The sequence below is a fragment of the Hyperoodon ampullatus genome (genome assembly GCF_949752795.1).
Source record: "Hyperoodon ampullatus genome assembly, chromosome: 9".
NCBI classification, from domain to species: Eukaryota; Metazoa; Chordata; class Mammalia; order Artiodactyla; family Ziphiidae; genus Hyperoodon; species Hyperoodon ampullatus.
The window spans coordinates 66,466,614-66,484,010 of NC_136922.1; the positions used below are offsets into that span (position 1 = coordinate 66,466,614).

Below are 17,397 nucleotides of genomic sequence, written 5' to 3' on the forward strand. Positions count from 1 at the left end.
AGGTAGGAGTTTGTGAGAGTTATCTCAGAAGGGTAAGTTGCCAAACATAGGCTCTCTCTGCCAAGAACCCAAGACAAACACTGGAACAAAGAAAGACACAAGCAAACATGAAAAGAGCAGGTATCTTTTAAAGCTTTGGAAAAACAGCTGTAAGTGGGGAGGGGCAAGGGAGAGTAAAGGGACTAGCTACCTTGTACTATTGTACTACAGGGAAAAAGTCAGTAAAGTGTTAATTCAAAAATTCTGATTAAACTAACCTGGAAGCTCTAAGTGATGAGGCACTGTCACCTACACCCCTTGAAAGCCATAGGCCAAATATCTGCGTTGAAGTTCATAAGAGTTTACCTTAACGATAGCTAGTTAGTAAAATGATGACTACCAAATAAGAGATAAGAAGAAACTGGCTCAAGGAGTCACAGGATAAATTTAAATAAACCATAGTGAAGAACTTGTGCCAGAAAAAAATTATGAAATGTCAAAAATTGTCTAGGACAAGACTATAGGTTACTTACAGAAAATAATGTAGAATATATTTATCCTCTGGAAAGGTATTCAAAAGTGAAATAAATATCAATCTGCTTGAGGTGGTTTTGGATAAAGATAGCAAGAAAAGAAGATAAGCTAAAAGAATATCTTGAAGTATTTAAAAATAGCATGTATACTCATCTTTTTGAGATGCATTAGTGAAGAAAACAGAATATCCAAGATTTTAACTCTTCTGCATGTGACTGGTTTTACAGACATGGAGCAGAGAGTAGGCACTGATGAAAGTGATGGGAGAGGTATTGTTAACCTCCCCACAGTCAAAACTATCTTCTCCAGTGGCCTGTCACAGGTGTGAAAGTTCTCATTAAAGGTTTTTTTTTTCTTTGAGGTGTCACTGTTATGGTTAAAATACAATAATCTCAGAGTTATAGCACATAACTTGTGAACAATCAATAACTCTTAAAGTCAGTTAAAATTCTTTTTGACAGGTACCTAGGAGGGGTTTAAAGATGACACAAAATCACCTTTTAAAAAGGTTTGATTTGGTGAACACTGAAATTACCATGCTCAAAATCTGTGAAGGTATGAATGCATATGTATTTTAAAATTTTATATGTATACACACATACACATATATATGAAATGATAACTGTACAATATATTCAAATGTATAATAACATATAATAATAATGTGTGTGTGTGTGAGTGTGTGCTAGCTATACATATAACCAAACAGCTACATACCCGGTCTGATATTGTATTTGATCCACTGTATCAGTTCTTCCTGGGGTAAATTATTAAATTCTCCTATTATGCTCCATTGATTACGGAGGTTTGCACAACCTCGTATTGACATCACTGTTAGAATGCCAAAGATAACATACTCAAAACGAACTCTCCTAAAAAGCCAGCCAAAGAGCTGAAATGAAAGAAACCAATTATTTATAATTCTTATATGAAGAGGGCTATTGGGTCAATAATAAACTACCACCTTTCTACCTAAACCAAGGTGGATTACCATTTGATACTAACAATATACAGAATATAATAATCATCACCTATTGTTTAAAAACAGCAAATATTTTGGAATTGGAGTCCAGTTAAAAATGGAGCTTTCTGGGCTTCCCTGGTGGCGCAGTGGTTGAGAGTCGGCCTGCTGATGCAGGGGACACGGGTTCGTGCCCCAGTCCGGGAAGATCCCACATGCCGCGGAGAGGCTGGGCCCGTGAGCCATGGCCGCTGAGCCTGCGCGTCCGGAGCCTGTGCTCCGCAATGGGAGAGGCCACAACAGTGAGAGGCCCGCATACCGCAAAAAAAAAAGAAAAAAAAATGGAGCTTTCTTTCCTCTTAAAAGAAATAAAGAAGGAATACCTGATCCTTCTAGTACTGATTTACTACCAGGAATTAAGATTAGCAAATCACAATTCTGAAACATCCTGGAACTAAATCCATAATATCTGGCTGCCTTTTATGGACATCTTGAATAACTAGGGAAACCTCACTAGTACTGACAAGTATATTCCTCTCAGGAATAGAAGCATTATGATATTCTAAGGCAAGACACTTATAATCAAAACTAAATAAGGTGTCTCTAGAAATAACTTGGTCCCAAAATTCTAGCTACTTTGTCTAGCTCTTTTGCATACAGTAACAGAACCCCAGAATTGACAATTTTCCCCACGTATTATCCAAGCCCAACAAGACAATACTAGAGCAATTACGCTGTATCTTCTCTAGTATTACAAGAGCACTTGAGGATAGTTTACACTGACCTGAACTTCAAAAAACTATATTTGTGGAGAGGATACTAATAGAGGGGAAAGTCATAGAATTATCAGCTAAAATCTAGGAATAATTTTCAAAGCTACCTGAATTTGCTTTTCTTACTCTATAATGAATCATGAACTAACATTTTAAATCATTTAAGATAAAAACACCGAGTGTTTTTATGTTTTGGATTACTCAGCAAAGCCATGGTAACTACACCGTAGTTGCTGTAGTGTTATAGTGTAGTTATATAAGAATGAATACCTTACCTGCTGAGAGCATATCAAGGAAGCCATAACACACATGTGAGGTGTCAAAAAGAGCTTCAGCCTCAGAATTAAAATGGCAAGGGAAGTAAATGCAAACAACTGCAATGTGTGAAAAATTAGCTATAGAAACACAAAACAAAATTACATTTTCACTTTATATATTTTTAATTAATATATGTAAAATAAAGTATATTAAAACTATTATTATTCACTAGGGCAAGGATCTTTTAAGTTAGTAATAAGTCTATTAATATTTATTCATTCATTCAACAAAGATTTATCAAATGCCTGCTACATGCCAGGTACTGTTCTGGGTGCTTTGGATATAGTAGTGAACAAAACAACACTGAGCAATTCCTGTCCTATGAGGCTCACATTTTAGTACATTTACTAAGGAGAGACAGAAAATAAATAGACATAGCAAATAACAAAATCTATCATACAGTCTATCAGAAAGTGGTAAGTGCAATGGAAAGGGAAGCAGAGCCAGGAAAGGAGACTGAAGTGCAGGGTGTGGTGTGAGACCACAGGCAGGAGAAGTTGCAAGTGTAATTAGGATCATCAGAGTGGGCCTCTTCAAAGAGGTGGCATTTGAGCAAGGACCTACACCAGGTGAGAAAGGGAGTCACAGAGACATAAAAATATGGGATGCTTCACAAATTTGTGTCATTCAGTCAGCAACAAAAATCATAACACAAACTAGATTATTTTAGAAGTAGTGGAACTGTATAAATACTTGTTCTAATTAGTAGGACATCCCGTTTTAAGATGGGGTTCCTCTGAGCAAAGGTTTCAACCAAAACTTTTCTAACAGACATATTCATAAAATATCAACAAACTCCTCACTAGAAAAATGGACAAAGAATTAATACAACCAAAAGTAAGCACAACTAAATATTCATGTTCTAATTCACTAATATTCAAATTAAATAGTAAAGATAATATTTTCACCTACAAAATTGACAAATATTAAATTAATAGAGTGTTAGAGAGTATGCCATGAAACACACCGAAATAATTCGTATATTTCTGTAATTTAGCAATATTTATCAAGACCCTAGGGCTTCCCTGGTGGCGCAGTGGTTGAGAGTCCGCCTGCCGATGCAGGGGACACGGGTTCGTGCCCCGATCCCGGAAGATCCCACATGCCGCGGAGCGGCTGGGCCCGCGAGCCATGGCCACGGAGCCTGTGTGTGTCCGGAGCCTGTGCTCCGCAACGGGAGAGGCCACAGCAGTGAGAGGCCCACGTACAGAAAAAAAAAAAAAAAAAAAAAAAAAAAAAAAAGACCCTAGAAAAGAGCCAACTCCTTTGACTTAAATTTTGGTTCTAGGAATTTAACTTAAGGGAATAATCAAAACAGAAAAATGCTTCTACAAAGATGATTGCTGAAGTGAATTTTTGCATTTTCACATGTATACAACCATTAAAAGATTACATACTGGAAGATTATTTAATGGCATGGAAAAGTTTTCAGAATATAAAACTCTATACTTACAGAATAATATTAATTCTGTGAAAACCATCTATGTGTGTATATACATGCACAGGGGGAAAAGACTATAAGAGAATATACCTAAAAAGTTAACAGAAATTATTTCTGAATGGTGATTTTTCTGCATTTTTCAAATTTTAAAGACATGTGCTATTCTTATAATCAGAAATATATAATTTATATTTAAAACAGAATGGCAAAAACTGTACCTAAAGCTACCTTTTTTCCTTTTCTAAATGATATTTGAAAATGGAAAATCTGATAATTTTTTAAATCATTCTTGAACCCAGAGTTGGAATGTGGAACATTTATTTCAAAATCAGTCCTTCATTTTTCTTTAGTCAAACTCACCTTTGGACAAAATCAGGAACACGTTTTGGAGAGAAGACAAGACATCAACACACTTCATCCTCAGATAGGTCCTTTTGTTTAGGACCACTAAATCACAGATTGGTAGGTTATGTGAGCCATCTACTTTAATCATCTATCCAAAACAGGGATCACTTCTATAAATCTATCAACTGAATATTCACTATTTCCTGAAAAGGAATATGCCATAGGAGTACCTATTACAAAGACGGATAGCTGTACATGTTAGAAAATCTTTTCTAAAACTGAACTAATGTTTTCCTGCAACTTCCACACCTCTGGAACTGCACAAAATTGGTCTAAACCCATTTGTGCATGACAGTTCTTGATTATCTAAATACTATAATTATGACTTTGCATTATTCCCACCTTCAACCTTAGAAAGCTTTCTATCTTTAGAGTAAATATTCAGAAAAATTCAATTATTAGTTGTGTGTTGTCATAATTCTGGTAGCCCTGCTCTGAATGTGGTACAGATTGTCCGTCATCTTCTTAAAATGTGGCATCTAGAAACAGACCATCATAGATAACGGATAATCAATACAAATACACATCTGAATTCTCCCAGTATTCCTTCCTTTGGTTATTTTGAGCCACAGGATGACACTATCATTTCCTCCCCTAACTCTGTTACTTCTACTTTAGCAACAATTTCTCACATGACCAAAATCAAATCCAAGGTAGTAATACTCCTTGACTTTCCTCTATCATCTAAAGGCTGAAGGAAGGACTCTGTTTTCATATGGAGACTTGAAAGATCCCCACCATTACCTTGTCTTCCCTGAATGACGCTTTTTGTGGCTGGATGACACAGAATAGCTAACCCAAATGGCATCACTTATGTTTGTTTTCTATTCTCACCCAAATGCTCCTAAGCATTCACTTACTCTTGGGCTACGACTTTCCATAAAGCTCTCTTGCCATAGTTATTTTATCTTCCATTCTATAAGACGGCCTTCTTTTTAACTACCAAGTGGAGGACAGAAGGTTACAGTCCAAAAGTATAGTACAAAAACCACTATTGTATGTATGTCATTGTCAATCTGGTACCTCTTGACATATAAAAATTACTAGGAAAATTCTCACAACATTTTTTAGAGGCTGGAAGGAAGGAAGAGAAGCTCAGGAAACTGTTTACTACTCATCTTTGGAATAAGTGAGCCCAACTGGGTAAAATGTGAGGTAGCAGCTACCAAGAAGAAAGAAAGCAAGGACTAACTAAAGCCAGTCCAAATAGCGAGTTGTTCCTGTCAAAACTACCTCACAGGACAGTGTGAAGATATCTTGAGAGCATGCTAAAGAAATGCCCTTCACTGGCACAGTTAACAGGGAGCAGAATATTAGATCTGAAATTTTGATCCAGAAGGCACACTAACTGTCAAAGTGGATATTTACACAATGCTTAACTTATACTAGGCATTATTGTAAGGACCTTACATGTAACTCATATAATCCCATAGCAACCATATGAAGATAAGTACTATTATGATTGTTGTTGTTTTTGTTGTTCCCCAAAAGATGTAGAATAACTTAGCCAATATCACACGCTGAGTAAGTGGAAGAACAAAGATCTGAGTCCAGTCTAGCTTCTGAGTCATTGTCTTTAACTACTACCCTATACTTTCTCTCCAAACAATAAACTATTCAACAACATAGTTCTATTAGTCTGTGAATACAGAAGTGTGCAGATTCCCAAAATATGTCACTCAATATCAGTTTCTAAAAAGAAGTCAGTCTTCCCCCAAATTCCGTATCATTTCACTTCTTCAACTGAATAGCTCTATATAAGTTCAGATGCCTTCAGCTGTATGTCACAGAAAGCTCTTTGGCTGTAAGTAATAGAAAAACCTTGTTTATAATAGAACACATAAACTAAACAGACTTCAAATATAAAGGATCTAATATAAACTAATCACATAATATAATAAACTAGGGATTAGAAAAAAGTGAAGGCTGATGCAGGACTTTCTGTCATGGACAAAATGAGATATGAGTGGGTCAAAAGAATATTCAGGAGTGAATACTCTGAATGTTCTCTCTCCCTAGCCAATCTTCTCACCAGTTCTTCATAGTATTAGGACATTCTGGGACTAAATATTGTTCCTAAATCTCTTTCCTTTCTTTTCTTTCCTGTGTATTACTAGGCACTCCTTCACTAATTTCTAAGCCCATAACATAAAAAAGTTGGCTAAAAGAAACAAATCTGATGGAATAAATAAAACACAAATACATTAAATTATGAGGAAAAATCACAACAGTATCCATTAATCTAACAAACTTTAATAATCAATATCATGCCAGTAGGGGTTAATTTAGTGAGTTGAGGTTTGCAGACTATCCCTGATTCAGAGGGTTAGCACAAAGCAAGGAATTTAGAACTTACCCCCCGGTGAAAAAATTATCCTAAGGGATCCTCACCTAATTTTTTTTTTTTTTTTTTTTTCCGGTACGCGGGCCTCTCACTGTTGTGGCCTCTCCCGTTGCGGAGCACAGGCTCCGGACGCACAGGCTCAGCAGCCATGGCCCACGGGCCCAGCCGCTCCGCGGCATATGGGATCTTCCCTGACCGGGGCATGAACCCGTGTCCCCTGCATCGGCAGGCGGACTCTCAACCACTGCACCACCAGGGAGGCCCCTCACCTAATTTTGAAACAAGCTGGAATGTACAATCTTTTGCTATCATATCACATTCAGAGTGAATCAGGGTTTGTGCCTCTCACACCCTATCATCCCTAAGGTGAAAACAGTCCCATCCCAAACCAAACAGATATTTATCAAGTGTGAGTCACAAGTGGAAGTGGGATTAGGAGCCACTTCATTGCTACTGCTCAGAAATCTACAATCTCCTTCCATAAGACCTACTATTTTTAGAAATTTAAATCTCTATACATGCCTATACATCAGGAGTTTAGCATACCCTCTTTAGTTTGAAAAAATTAAAAGATTTGCTATCACTGTCCTTTTTTTGGTCAGCTTGACTTCTTACTGCCTTTCAAAAAACCATCTTCTTTACTGCCAACAGACTTAAAGTATTTGAAGCTCAGATCTGACCATACCATCTCCAACTTAACAAAAAAGTCCAGAATGAAGTCGAGCTTCTTTGCATACAAAGGCATCATAGTCTGAACGCTGCTTTCTTTTCCCATCTTCTTGCCTTTTTTATGCATCAGCAACACTGATTTGCCTGTAGCTCTGGATAAATTTATTACCTTCTGTCTTCTTTGCACATGTGCATCCTTTGACTTTGGTAAACTCTTCCTCTATAGTCATTTGAAAAGCCTTTCCCTAACTACCCCATCCCTTCCAAACACAGATTTAATCACTTCTTCTGTACTACTTTTGTATCTTCCTTTGTCATTGCACATATAATTATGTGGTCACATTTTTTTCCCTCTACTATACCTTAAATTCCATAAAAGCAGAAACCTGGAGTATAGTAGGCACATAATAAAGACTGAACTGATAAGTATGCAGAATTAATAGAAAAAAGAAAGATGGGCAAAACAAGGACAAATGGAGAAATGAAAGACAATGAGAAGGTAGCAAACTATGTGAGAAAGAGAGGCAGAAACTTAAGGAATACTATATTTCTAAAAAGAGGTGGGTTTTAAATATTGTATGATAAAATATGAAGTACGAATGTGTACTAGTAAGTAAAGCTGGATAATGTGACATGCCTGATTTACATAGAAACAGTTCACATTAGGTGGTATCAGAGTGAATGGCCAACAGCATGGATTATGCTGCTACACTGCCTGGGTTCATAGTCCTTGGCTCTACAAAGCTAAGGCCACTTCAGCTTTGTGACCTTAGGCAAGTTATCTATACTTAACCTCTCTATGCCACAGTTTTTTTCATCTGTAAAATAAAAAAATAATAGTACTTACTGTCAATGGGTTGCTGTGAGAATGAAATTATCAAACAACTTCCCCCAAAATGCCCTGCACACAGGAAGCAGTAAGTGCTGACTACTCCTCTGAGAGCACTGGAAATGGATTGCTAGTGGTTAAATGCAAGATTTACTGCAAATTAGCTGTGAGACCTTAGGTAAACTACTTAATTTCTCTAGGTCTCTAGTCCTTGGCAGAGATCCCTTTGCTCTTTTTCCTAAACACACAGCAAGACTCCATTTCCCAGCCTCCCTGGCAGTCAGGTGTGGCCATGTGCCTGAGTTCTGGCTGTGAGATGGAAGTGATGTGCATCTATCTTTTCCAGCCTTACAAAGCCTCCAGTAGACAATCTTCCATGTTCTTTCTCCTTTGCTGCCTTGTACACATCAAGCCTGAAAACCACATATTGAAGATGGCAGAGCCGTAGATGGAAGGAGTCTGGGTCCCTCAAATACTGCTTGTTGGAGAACTACCTGCTAGTCAGGAACTCTGGTTTTAACCTTATGCGAGCAAATAATTAAATTTCTACTGATTTAAGTCATTTCAATGTTAGTGTTTATCTCTGTAACATCTAATATCATTTAATTAACATAATTTTCTTATTTGCAAAGTGGGAATAATATTATTATGAGAATCAAAACAGTACAGTACATGGCACATAGTAACTATTTAAAAAATATTAGTTATCATCATAAACTATTCCTATTAAGTTCAAATTCAGTTCCCCTCTCTTGTAAATTTGACCTGCCACTTAAGACTCAAAGTTCTATTACTTAGGAAATTGTATTTCTAGCCCATGACGGTCTTTCTCTTGTATGTCACAAAATAATTTAGCACCATAAGAAAGGCTATCTTGTTTTGCTCTCTGTTGAAAAATTAGACATATCTGAGGGCAGGAACATCGCTACACCATCTGTTATATCCTATAACACAGCTAAGCTTGTAACTGGTTGACCATCAGGTCTGTGTGTGGCAAAAACCCACCAGTCACAGGGCCACAGGTACCTACCCTGATGGCTTGTAGCTGATTAGCTCAGCAGGTTAGAAATTAATGTTTGTTATTGTTGAATGAATGAAGGAAGGTAATTTAATTTAATTATACTCTGTGGTCATAAATCAGACTTCTGGCTGTCAAGTCCTTACTACTGTTCAAAACTGAGAGCAGATTAAAAAGTGGGAAGGATGAGCAGAAATTTATTACCAGTGCTGAAGCACTTAAGCACTGATGTTGGTGTATCAACAGCAGAGTTATACCTTTGTGAATTATCCTTGAACTAAAATATAATACACAAATCTAGCAGAGATTAAAAAGAAAGTTTTACCTCACCATGTTCAAGGAGCTGTTTTCTGGAATAAAACAAAAATATTCTCTATTTACTGACTGTCCATTATACTATGATTACATCAAAATGAACTTCCATTTATTTGTTCTTATATCTTAAATAAATAAATATATAAATAAATAAAGCTATCAGATAATATTACTAAAAATTATGGTAATTTAAAAGGCATGATTAATAGTCATTCTATTTAAAGTATATCAAAATGCTGTTCTTTGGTTAAGATAAAATGGGTTTTACTGATTGCCGAAAACTGTATCTCTGGAGAGATAAATGAATAAAAAGAATATCTATTAAATATTCAACCATATACAAAATATATAATGCTTTATATAAGCACTGCTGTGACTTTTGAGTTGTTTTTATTTTTCACAATTACTAACATGAACATCCTTGTACTTAAAACACTGTGAGCATCTCTGAATATTTCCTTAGGATAAATTTCTAGAATAAAAGTTACTAGGTAAAGCTTATAAATATTTTTAGTTCCACAAAAGTTGTCTAACAAATTTTCTAAATATTTATGTCTAAAAATTTCCTAAATTTTTATGGCATACCTACTGTGTTCCAGGCACTGTGCAGTGAGCACAGTGTGAACAGAATAGATACTGTTCTTATCCTCATAAAGTTTATGTTAGATCCAGACAAGAGACACAAGACTGCTTATTTTATTGCCCATTGTAAAGACTGAATATTTCAGTCTTTGCAGGATAAGAGGCCTTCTCATATGGATTTTGGGGTTGGAGAGAGAAGTAATACAGTATAAATAAGAAAGTAAGAAGTATAAGGAAGTTCAGGGGCACACACAGATCCAGAGATTTTTTTAAGAAGAGTAGTGGAGGGAAGGCCTCTTAGAATAGTAGTGAAATCACCAAATTATTTTGCCAACCTTGCAAGTCCTTCCTGAGTTTATGCAGTCAAGGGTGGAGGTGGGGGTGAATGGATGGGTTCCCACATGTCCTGAAATCTGCCAGTCACAACAGACTCCTATAGTGAGCTACTGCCATGTAAGGGAGAGGCCTGGTAGGTAAGTATTATAATCACCAATGACCCCACCAATAAGTATGGATACAAATAAATCTAGTAACTAATTCAGACTATCAATATACAACCAAATCATGTGACACAAATAGGATGAAAGAAAAACATCAAGATAAATGAGCAAATGAACTGAACACTCGAGAAAGAGTGTTCAGTATAAGGAATAATAGACAGTATTAAATGAAAATTCCAATTATTATCTTCACAGAAGTCTAAGAGGATTCTGCATCCATTCAATTAAAACAAGCTGCAGTAAAAAAGAGCTTTCAGAAATTATGAAAAAAACATATTTGTCTAATTTAAAACCTCAAAAGAAGGTTGAATAGCAGAATTTACACAGCTGAAATTGGTCATTTTGAAGACCCAATCATAGAATTCTCTGAGAACATAAGAAAAAAAGAAATAAAAAATATGATAAAAGCAATAATATATGTTCAAAAAAGAGAGGCTAAAGCAAAAAAAAAAAAGAGAGAGAGAATAACTATCCCCTGAGCTAAAGAAAGATTTGAGTGTTCAGATTAAAATGTCCATGAATAAACATATAAATAACAGGGTAGAAATCTTATTTAGGGAATAATGACTGAAAACTTGCTAACTCTGGGGAGAGATATGGACATCCAAGTACAGGAGGCTCATACGTGACCTTTCCCAAATTCACTAGATACATTATAATAAAACTGTCAAAATCAAAGACAAAAAATGAACTTTGAAAACAGCAAATCATCTCATATAAGGGAACCCCTGTAAGGCTATCAGCAGATTTCTCAACAGAAACCTTGGAGGCCAGGAGAAAGTGGGATATTCAAAGTGCTCAAATAAAAAATCTGCCATCTAAGAATACTTCACCTAGCAAAGCTGTCCTTCAGATGAAGGTGAGAAAGACTTTCCCAGACAAACAAAAGCTGAGGGAGTTCATCATCACTAGACCTGCCTTATAAGAAATGTTAAAGGGAGTCCTTCAAGCTGAAACGAAAGAATACTAATTAGTGACATGAACACACATGAAAGTATAAAACTTGCTAGTAAAAGTAACTACACAGTCAAATTCAGAATACGCTAATACTGTAGTAGTGGTGTGTAAATCACCTAACTCTAGTATAAAGACAAAAAGACCAAAGCATTTAAAAATAAATATAGCTACAATAATTTATTAATGGATACACAATATAAGAAGATCCACATTGTGACATCAAAAGCATAAAATGGGAACAAGGGAAGTAAAAAGAAGAATTTTTATATGCGATTGAAGTTAAGTTGTTATCGGCTTAAAATAGACTCAAAACTATAAGATGTATTATGTAAGCCTCATGATAACCACAAAGTAAAAACCTATAGTACATACACAGAAGATAGAGGAATCAAAGCATACCACTACGAAAAATCATCAAGTGATAAAGGAAGATAGCATGAGAGGAAGAAAGAAACTACAAAACAGAAAGAAAACAAGATGGCAAAAATAAGTCCTCATCTATCAATAATTACTTTAAGTATAAATTGATTAAATTCTCTAATCTAAAGATATAGAGTGGCTAAATGAATAAAAAGCAAGACCCAATTATGCTGCCTATAAGAGTCTTATTTTAGCTTTAAGGATACACATGAAGTAAAAGTGAAGGGATGACAAAAGGTATTCCACACAAATGGAAATGAAAAGAAAGCAGGGGTATATATATATATATATATATATATATATATATATATAAATATATATTATCAGGTGAAACAGACTAAGTTGAAAAATGTAACGAGACAAAGGAGAAAGTCACTATATAACGATAAAGGGGTCACTTCATCAAAAGGATATAACAGTTCTAAATCTATATGCACCCAGCATTAAAACACTTAACTATATTAAGCAAATATTAATAGATAGGAGAGGAGAAATAGACAGCAGCACAATAATTCCAGGGGACTTAAATACCCAATTTAACATTGGATAGATGTTATCTATCCAAAAAAAAAAATCATTAAGGAAATACTGGACTTGAACTACACTTTAGACTAACTGGACCTAAGCATATACACAGTGCATTCTATTCAACAGCATCAGAGCACACATTGTCCTCAAGCACACATGGAACATTCTCCAGGATAAATCACATGTTAGGTCACAAAACAAGTCTTAACAAATTTAAGATTGAAATTATATCAAGTATTTTTTCTGCCCACAACAGTATGAAATTAGAAGTAGGAGAGCTGGAAAATTCACAAATATAATCCTGAACAATCAATGGGTTAAAGATGAAATCAAAGGGAAATCAAAAAGTATCTTGAAACAAATGAAAATGGAAACCCAACATACCAAAATTTATGAGATGCAGCAAAAGCAATTCTAAAGGGAAGTTTATAGCAATAAATGCCTACATTAAGAAAAAAGAAAGAGTTCAAATAAACAACTTAACTATACACCTCAAGGAACTAGAAGAAGAAGAAAAAACTAAGCCCAAAATTAGAAGAAAAGAAACATCAGAGAAGAAATAACTGAAATAGAGAGAAGAAATAATAGAAAAAAATCAATGAAATTAGAGGTTTTTTTTTTTTTTGGAAAAGATAAAATTGACAAGCCTTTAGTTGAACTGAGAAAAAAAAGACTCAAATAAAGAAAATCATAAATGCAAGGGAGGACATTACAACTAAATACAAAGAATCATAAGAAACTGTATGAACAATCATAAACCAGCATATTGGACAACGTGGAAGAAATGGATACTTTCCTAGAAACATACAATCTACCAGGACTGAATTGGAAGAAATAGAAACTCTAAACAGACTTAAAACTAGTAAGGAGGGGGCTTCCCTGGTGGCACAGTGGTTGAGAGTCCGCCTGCGATGCAGGGGACAGGGGTTCGTGCCCCGGTCCGGGAAGATCCCACATGCCGTGGAGCGGCTGGGTCCGTGAGCCATGGCTGCTAAGCCTGCGTGGCCGGAGCCTGTGCTCCACAACAGGAGAGGCCACAACAGTGAGAGGCCCGCGTACCGCAAAAAAACAAAACAAAACAAAAAAAAACTAGTAAGGAGATTGAATTAGTAATCAAAAGTCTCCCAACAAAAAAACCCTGCAAGACCAGATGGCTTCACTGGAGAATTCTATCAAACATTTAGACAAGAATTAATGCCAATCATTCTCAAACTCTTCCAACAAATTTAAGAGAAAAGAAGACTTCCAAACTCATTTTACAAGGATAGTATTACCTTGACACTGAAGTAAGACAAGGACAATAAAAATAAAAGAATATTGTAGGCCAATATCCCTGATGAATACAGATGCCAAAATCCTTAACAAATAGTAGAAACCAAATTCAACATCACATTAAAAGGATCATACACCATGGTCAAGTGGGATTTATATTTGCAATGTTAGGATGGTTCTACATATACAGATCAATAAATGTGAAACACTACATTAACAGAATGAAAGATAAAAATCATGTGCTCATTGCAATAGAGACAGGAAAAGCATTTGACAAAATCCAAAACCCCTTCATGATAAAAACAAAAAAAAAACTCTCAACAAATTAGGTATAGACAATATAATATAGGCAATATATGACAAGCTCACCGCTAACTTCACACTCAATGGTGAAAAGCTCAAAGTTTTTCCTCTAAGATCGGGAGCAAAACAAGGATGCCCACTCTTGTCATTTATCTTCAACACAGTACTAAAAGTCCTAGCCAGGGCAATAAGGCAAGAAAAAGAAACAAAAGCCATCAAAATCAGAAAGGAAGAAATAAAATTGTCCATGTTTGCAGTACCTAGAAATAAATTTAACTGAGGAGGAGACAGACTTGTATACTGAAAACTGTAAGACACTGATGAAAGAAATTGAAGATGATGCAATTAAATGGAGAGATACCCTATGCGTTTGGTTTGGAAAAATTAATGCTGTTAAAATGTCCATACTACCCCAAGTGATCTACAGATTCAATTCAATCCCTAACAAAATTCCAATGACATTTGTCACACATATAGAAAGAACAATCTTAAAATTCATATGAAACCACAAAAGACCCTGAATTTTCAAAATACTCTTGAGAAAAGCAGAACAAAGCTATAGGTATTACATTTCCTGATTTCAAACTATATTACAAAGCTATAGTAGCCAAAACAGTGTGAGACTGGCATAAAAAAGACACAAAGACCAGTGGAACAAAATAGAGAACCCAGAATTAAACCAATGCATAAATTGCCAATTTATCTTTGACAAAGGCACTAAGAACATGCACAGAGAAAGGACAGCATTTTCAATAAATAATGTTGGGAAAACTGGACAACCACATGCAAAAGAATGAAATTAACTCTTGTCTTACACAACTCACGGCAAGATAGAGTAGAAATGGATGAAAGGCTTAAATTTAATACTTTAGGGCTTCCCTGGTGGCGCAGTGGTTGACAGTCCGCCTGCCAATGCAGGGGACGCGGGTTCGTGTCCCGGTCCGGGAAGATCCCACATACCACGGAGCGGCTGGGCCCGTGAGCCATGGCCGCTGAGCCTGCACGTCCGGAGCCTGTGCTCCGCAACGGGAGAGGCCACAACAGTGAGAGGCCCGCGTACCGCAAAAAAAAAAAAAAATTTAATACTTTAAACCATAAAACTACTATGAGAAGACAAAGGGGAAAGCTTCTTGACAGTGGTCTGGTAATGACTTTTTTGGACTTGACACCAAAAGCACAGGCAACAAAAGCAAAAATAAAAAAGGGTGACACTACCAAACGTAAGGTAGATAGCTAGTGGGAAGCAGCCGCATAGCACAGGGAGATCAGCTCGGTGCTTTGTGACCGCCTGGAGGGGTGGGATAGGGAAGGCGGGAGGGAGATGCAAAAGGGAGGGGATATGGGAACATATGTATATGTATAACTGATTAAATTTGTTAAATAAAAAAAAAAAGAATTTCAAAGGAAAAAAAAAGGGTGACAATATCAACTTAAAAGCTTTTGCACAAAAAGGAAATAGAATGAAAAAGAAACCTATAGAATGGGGGAAAATATCTGCAAACTGTGTACCTGATAAGGGGTTAATATCTGAAGTATCTATATATAAGGAACTCATACAACTAAATGGCAAAAAAAAAAAAATCTGATTTTAAAATGGCAAAAAACTTGAACATTTTTCCAAAGAATATACATAAATTGTCAATAAATTGTCAACAGGTACATGAAAATGTGCTCAACATCATTAATTACCAGGGAAATGCAATTCAAAACCACAATGAGATATCACCTCATGTCTATTAGAATGGCTATTATTAAAAAGAAAAGAGATAACAAATGTTGGTGAAGATGTAGAGAAAAGGGAACCTTTGTGGACTGTTGCTGGGAATGTAAATTGGTATAATAACATTGTGTAAAACAGTATGTAGGTTCCTCAAAAAAATAAAATAGAACTACCATATGATCAAGTCATCCCACTGCTGGGAACGCATCCAAAGGAATAAAAATCCATATCCTGAAGAGATATCTGCACTTTCTTGTCCATTGCAGCATTATTCATCATAGCCAAAATATGGAAACACCCTAAGTGTCTGCTGATGGATGAATGGTGTATTTCTAAAAGCACTGCTGTTGGTCCTTCTAAATCTTAGATCCACCACTTTTGGAACTCTCACCGTGAGAGAGTCACAGGATTCTCAAGGCACTTGTCTCCTGCTTCTTTTGACTTACAGCTTACAAAGGGAGAGATACTCCAATATCACAAAGGCATAATTGCTTCTATTAAAAATAACCATGTTTGGGGGAATGGGCTTAAAGGAGAGATGTGAGGTCAGAAACAGCCAACAAAGGGGAGCAGGAAAGAAAGGTACCTAAAATAACAGACCTAAAGAGTCGCATGGGTAGCCTTAGAAGTTGCCAGGAACCAGCTCTTTTGGTGGAGTCACTGTCATTCGTTAAGGTTATGTAATCATCTCTACTGGGCAGAAGAGAGTGGAGACTGCTAGACCAACAGAGAGGTGTGAACCATAGAGCATATGCAGAGGAAAAACCAGGGAGTTGAGAATTCTTAATAAGAAACCATAACAGAGATTGACCATGGATTCCAGGCTGTGTCAGAAAGCAAACCAGGAATTCTGATTAGATTACAGCAGTTGACATCTTGGTGCCTTGAGGCAGCTGAAGAACAAACAGATTTAGTGAGCGGGGAGAAGAGGAGTGCAAGCATGTGGATACCAGGTGGGATTTCTTAAAAGGAGCAGTTTCAGGCTATGGCAAGGTCTGGGCTGTGACCACAGAAGCAGAATTGGCAGCATGCAGTTCACCCATTGTCTTCTTCAGGGAGCCTTGCAAATAAGACAGGCTTCTGTTAAGGACATTGTTTAGATTCCAAATTAAAAGTGCCTTACAGCCACCAAGTATTAGAGTGTTATTGTGAAGGGATGTGGGGAGATGGCTTCAGGTCATATGCTTGATGGTCGCCTGGCACCTTCCCCGAAGCACTTAAACCTGAATACAAAAAACTACTGACCTATATTATCTTAGGAGGTGTTCTATTTAAGAATAATTTCTACCATTATGCCATGAAGAAACTAAAATCACTCTCTCAATTCAAAATGTCATTCTGTTGCTGACATCCAATTCTTACAACCCTTGGTTATTTTTCATTCTTGGATGAAATGCCTGTCAAGATCTCCGTTGGCCTATTGCAAGATGATTTCCCATTGGCTGTTGGTTGATTTGTTTTTTCAGTCAACCAGAGGTTTGGCTGTGGGATTTAGCTGAAAACCCAGGGACTGCTTTTAAGAAGTGAAG

General features: G+C 36.4%; 1 protein-coding gene across 1 annotated transcript in view; it reads right to left on the reverse strand.

Moving 5' to 3' along the window:
- Positions 1 to 17,397, reverse strand: part of DPY19L2 (dpy-19 like 2) — a gene marked incomplete at both ends in the record, with an annotated part of 88,823 nt that overhangs the window by 9,633 nt on the left and 61,793 nt on the right. Inside the window, 3 exons of the mRNA XM_079711115.1 lie at positions 1,231 to 1,405; positions 2,523 to 2,642; positions 9,597 to 9,621. Coding sequence (XP_079567241.1) covers positions 1,231 to 1,405; positions 2,523 to 2,642; positions 9,597 to 9,621 — 320 coding nt within the window. The remainder of the gene's footprint in view (positions 1 to 1,230; positions 1,406 to 2,522; positions 2,643 to 9,596; positions 9,622 to 17,397) is intronic.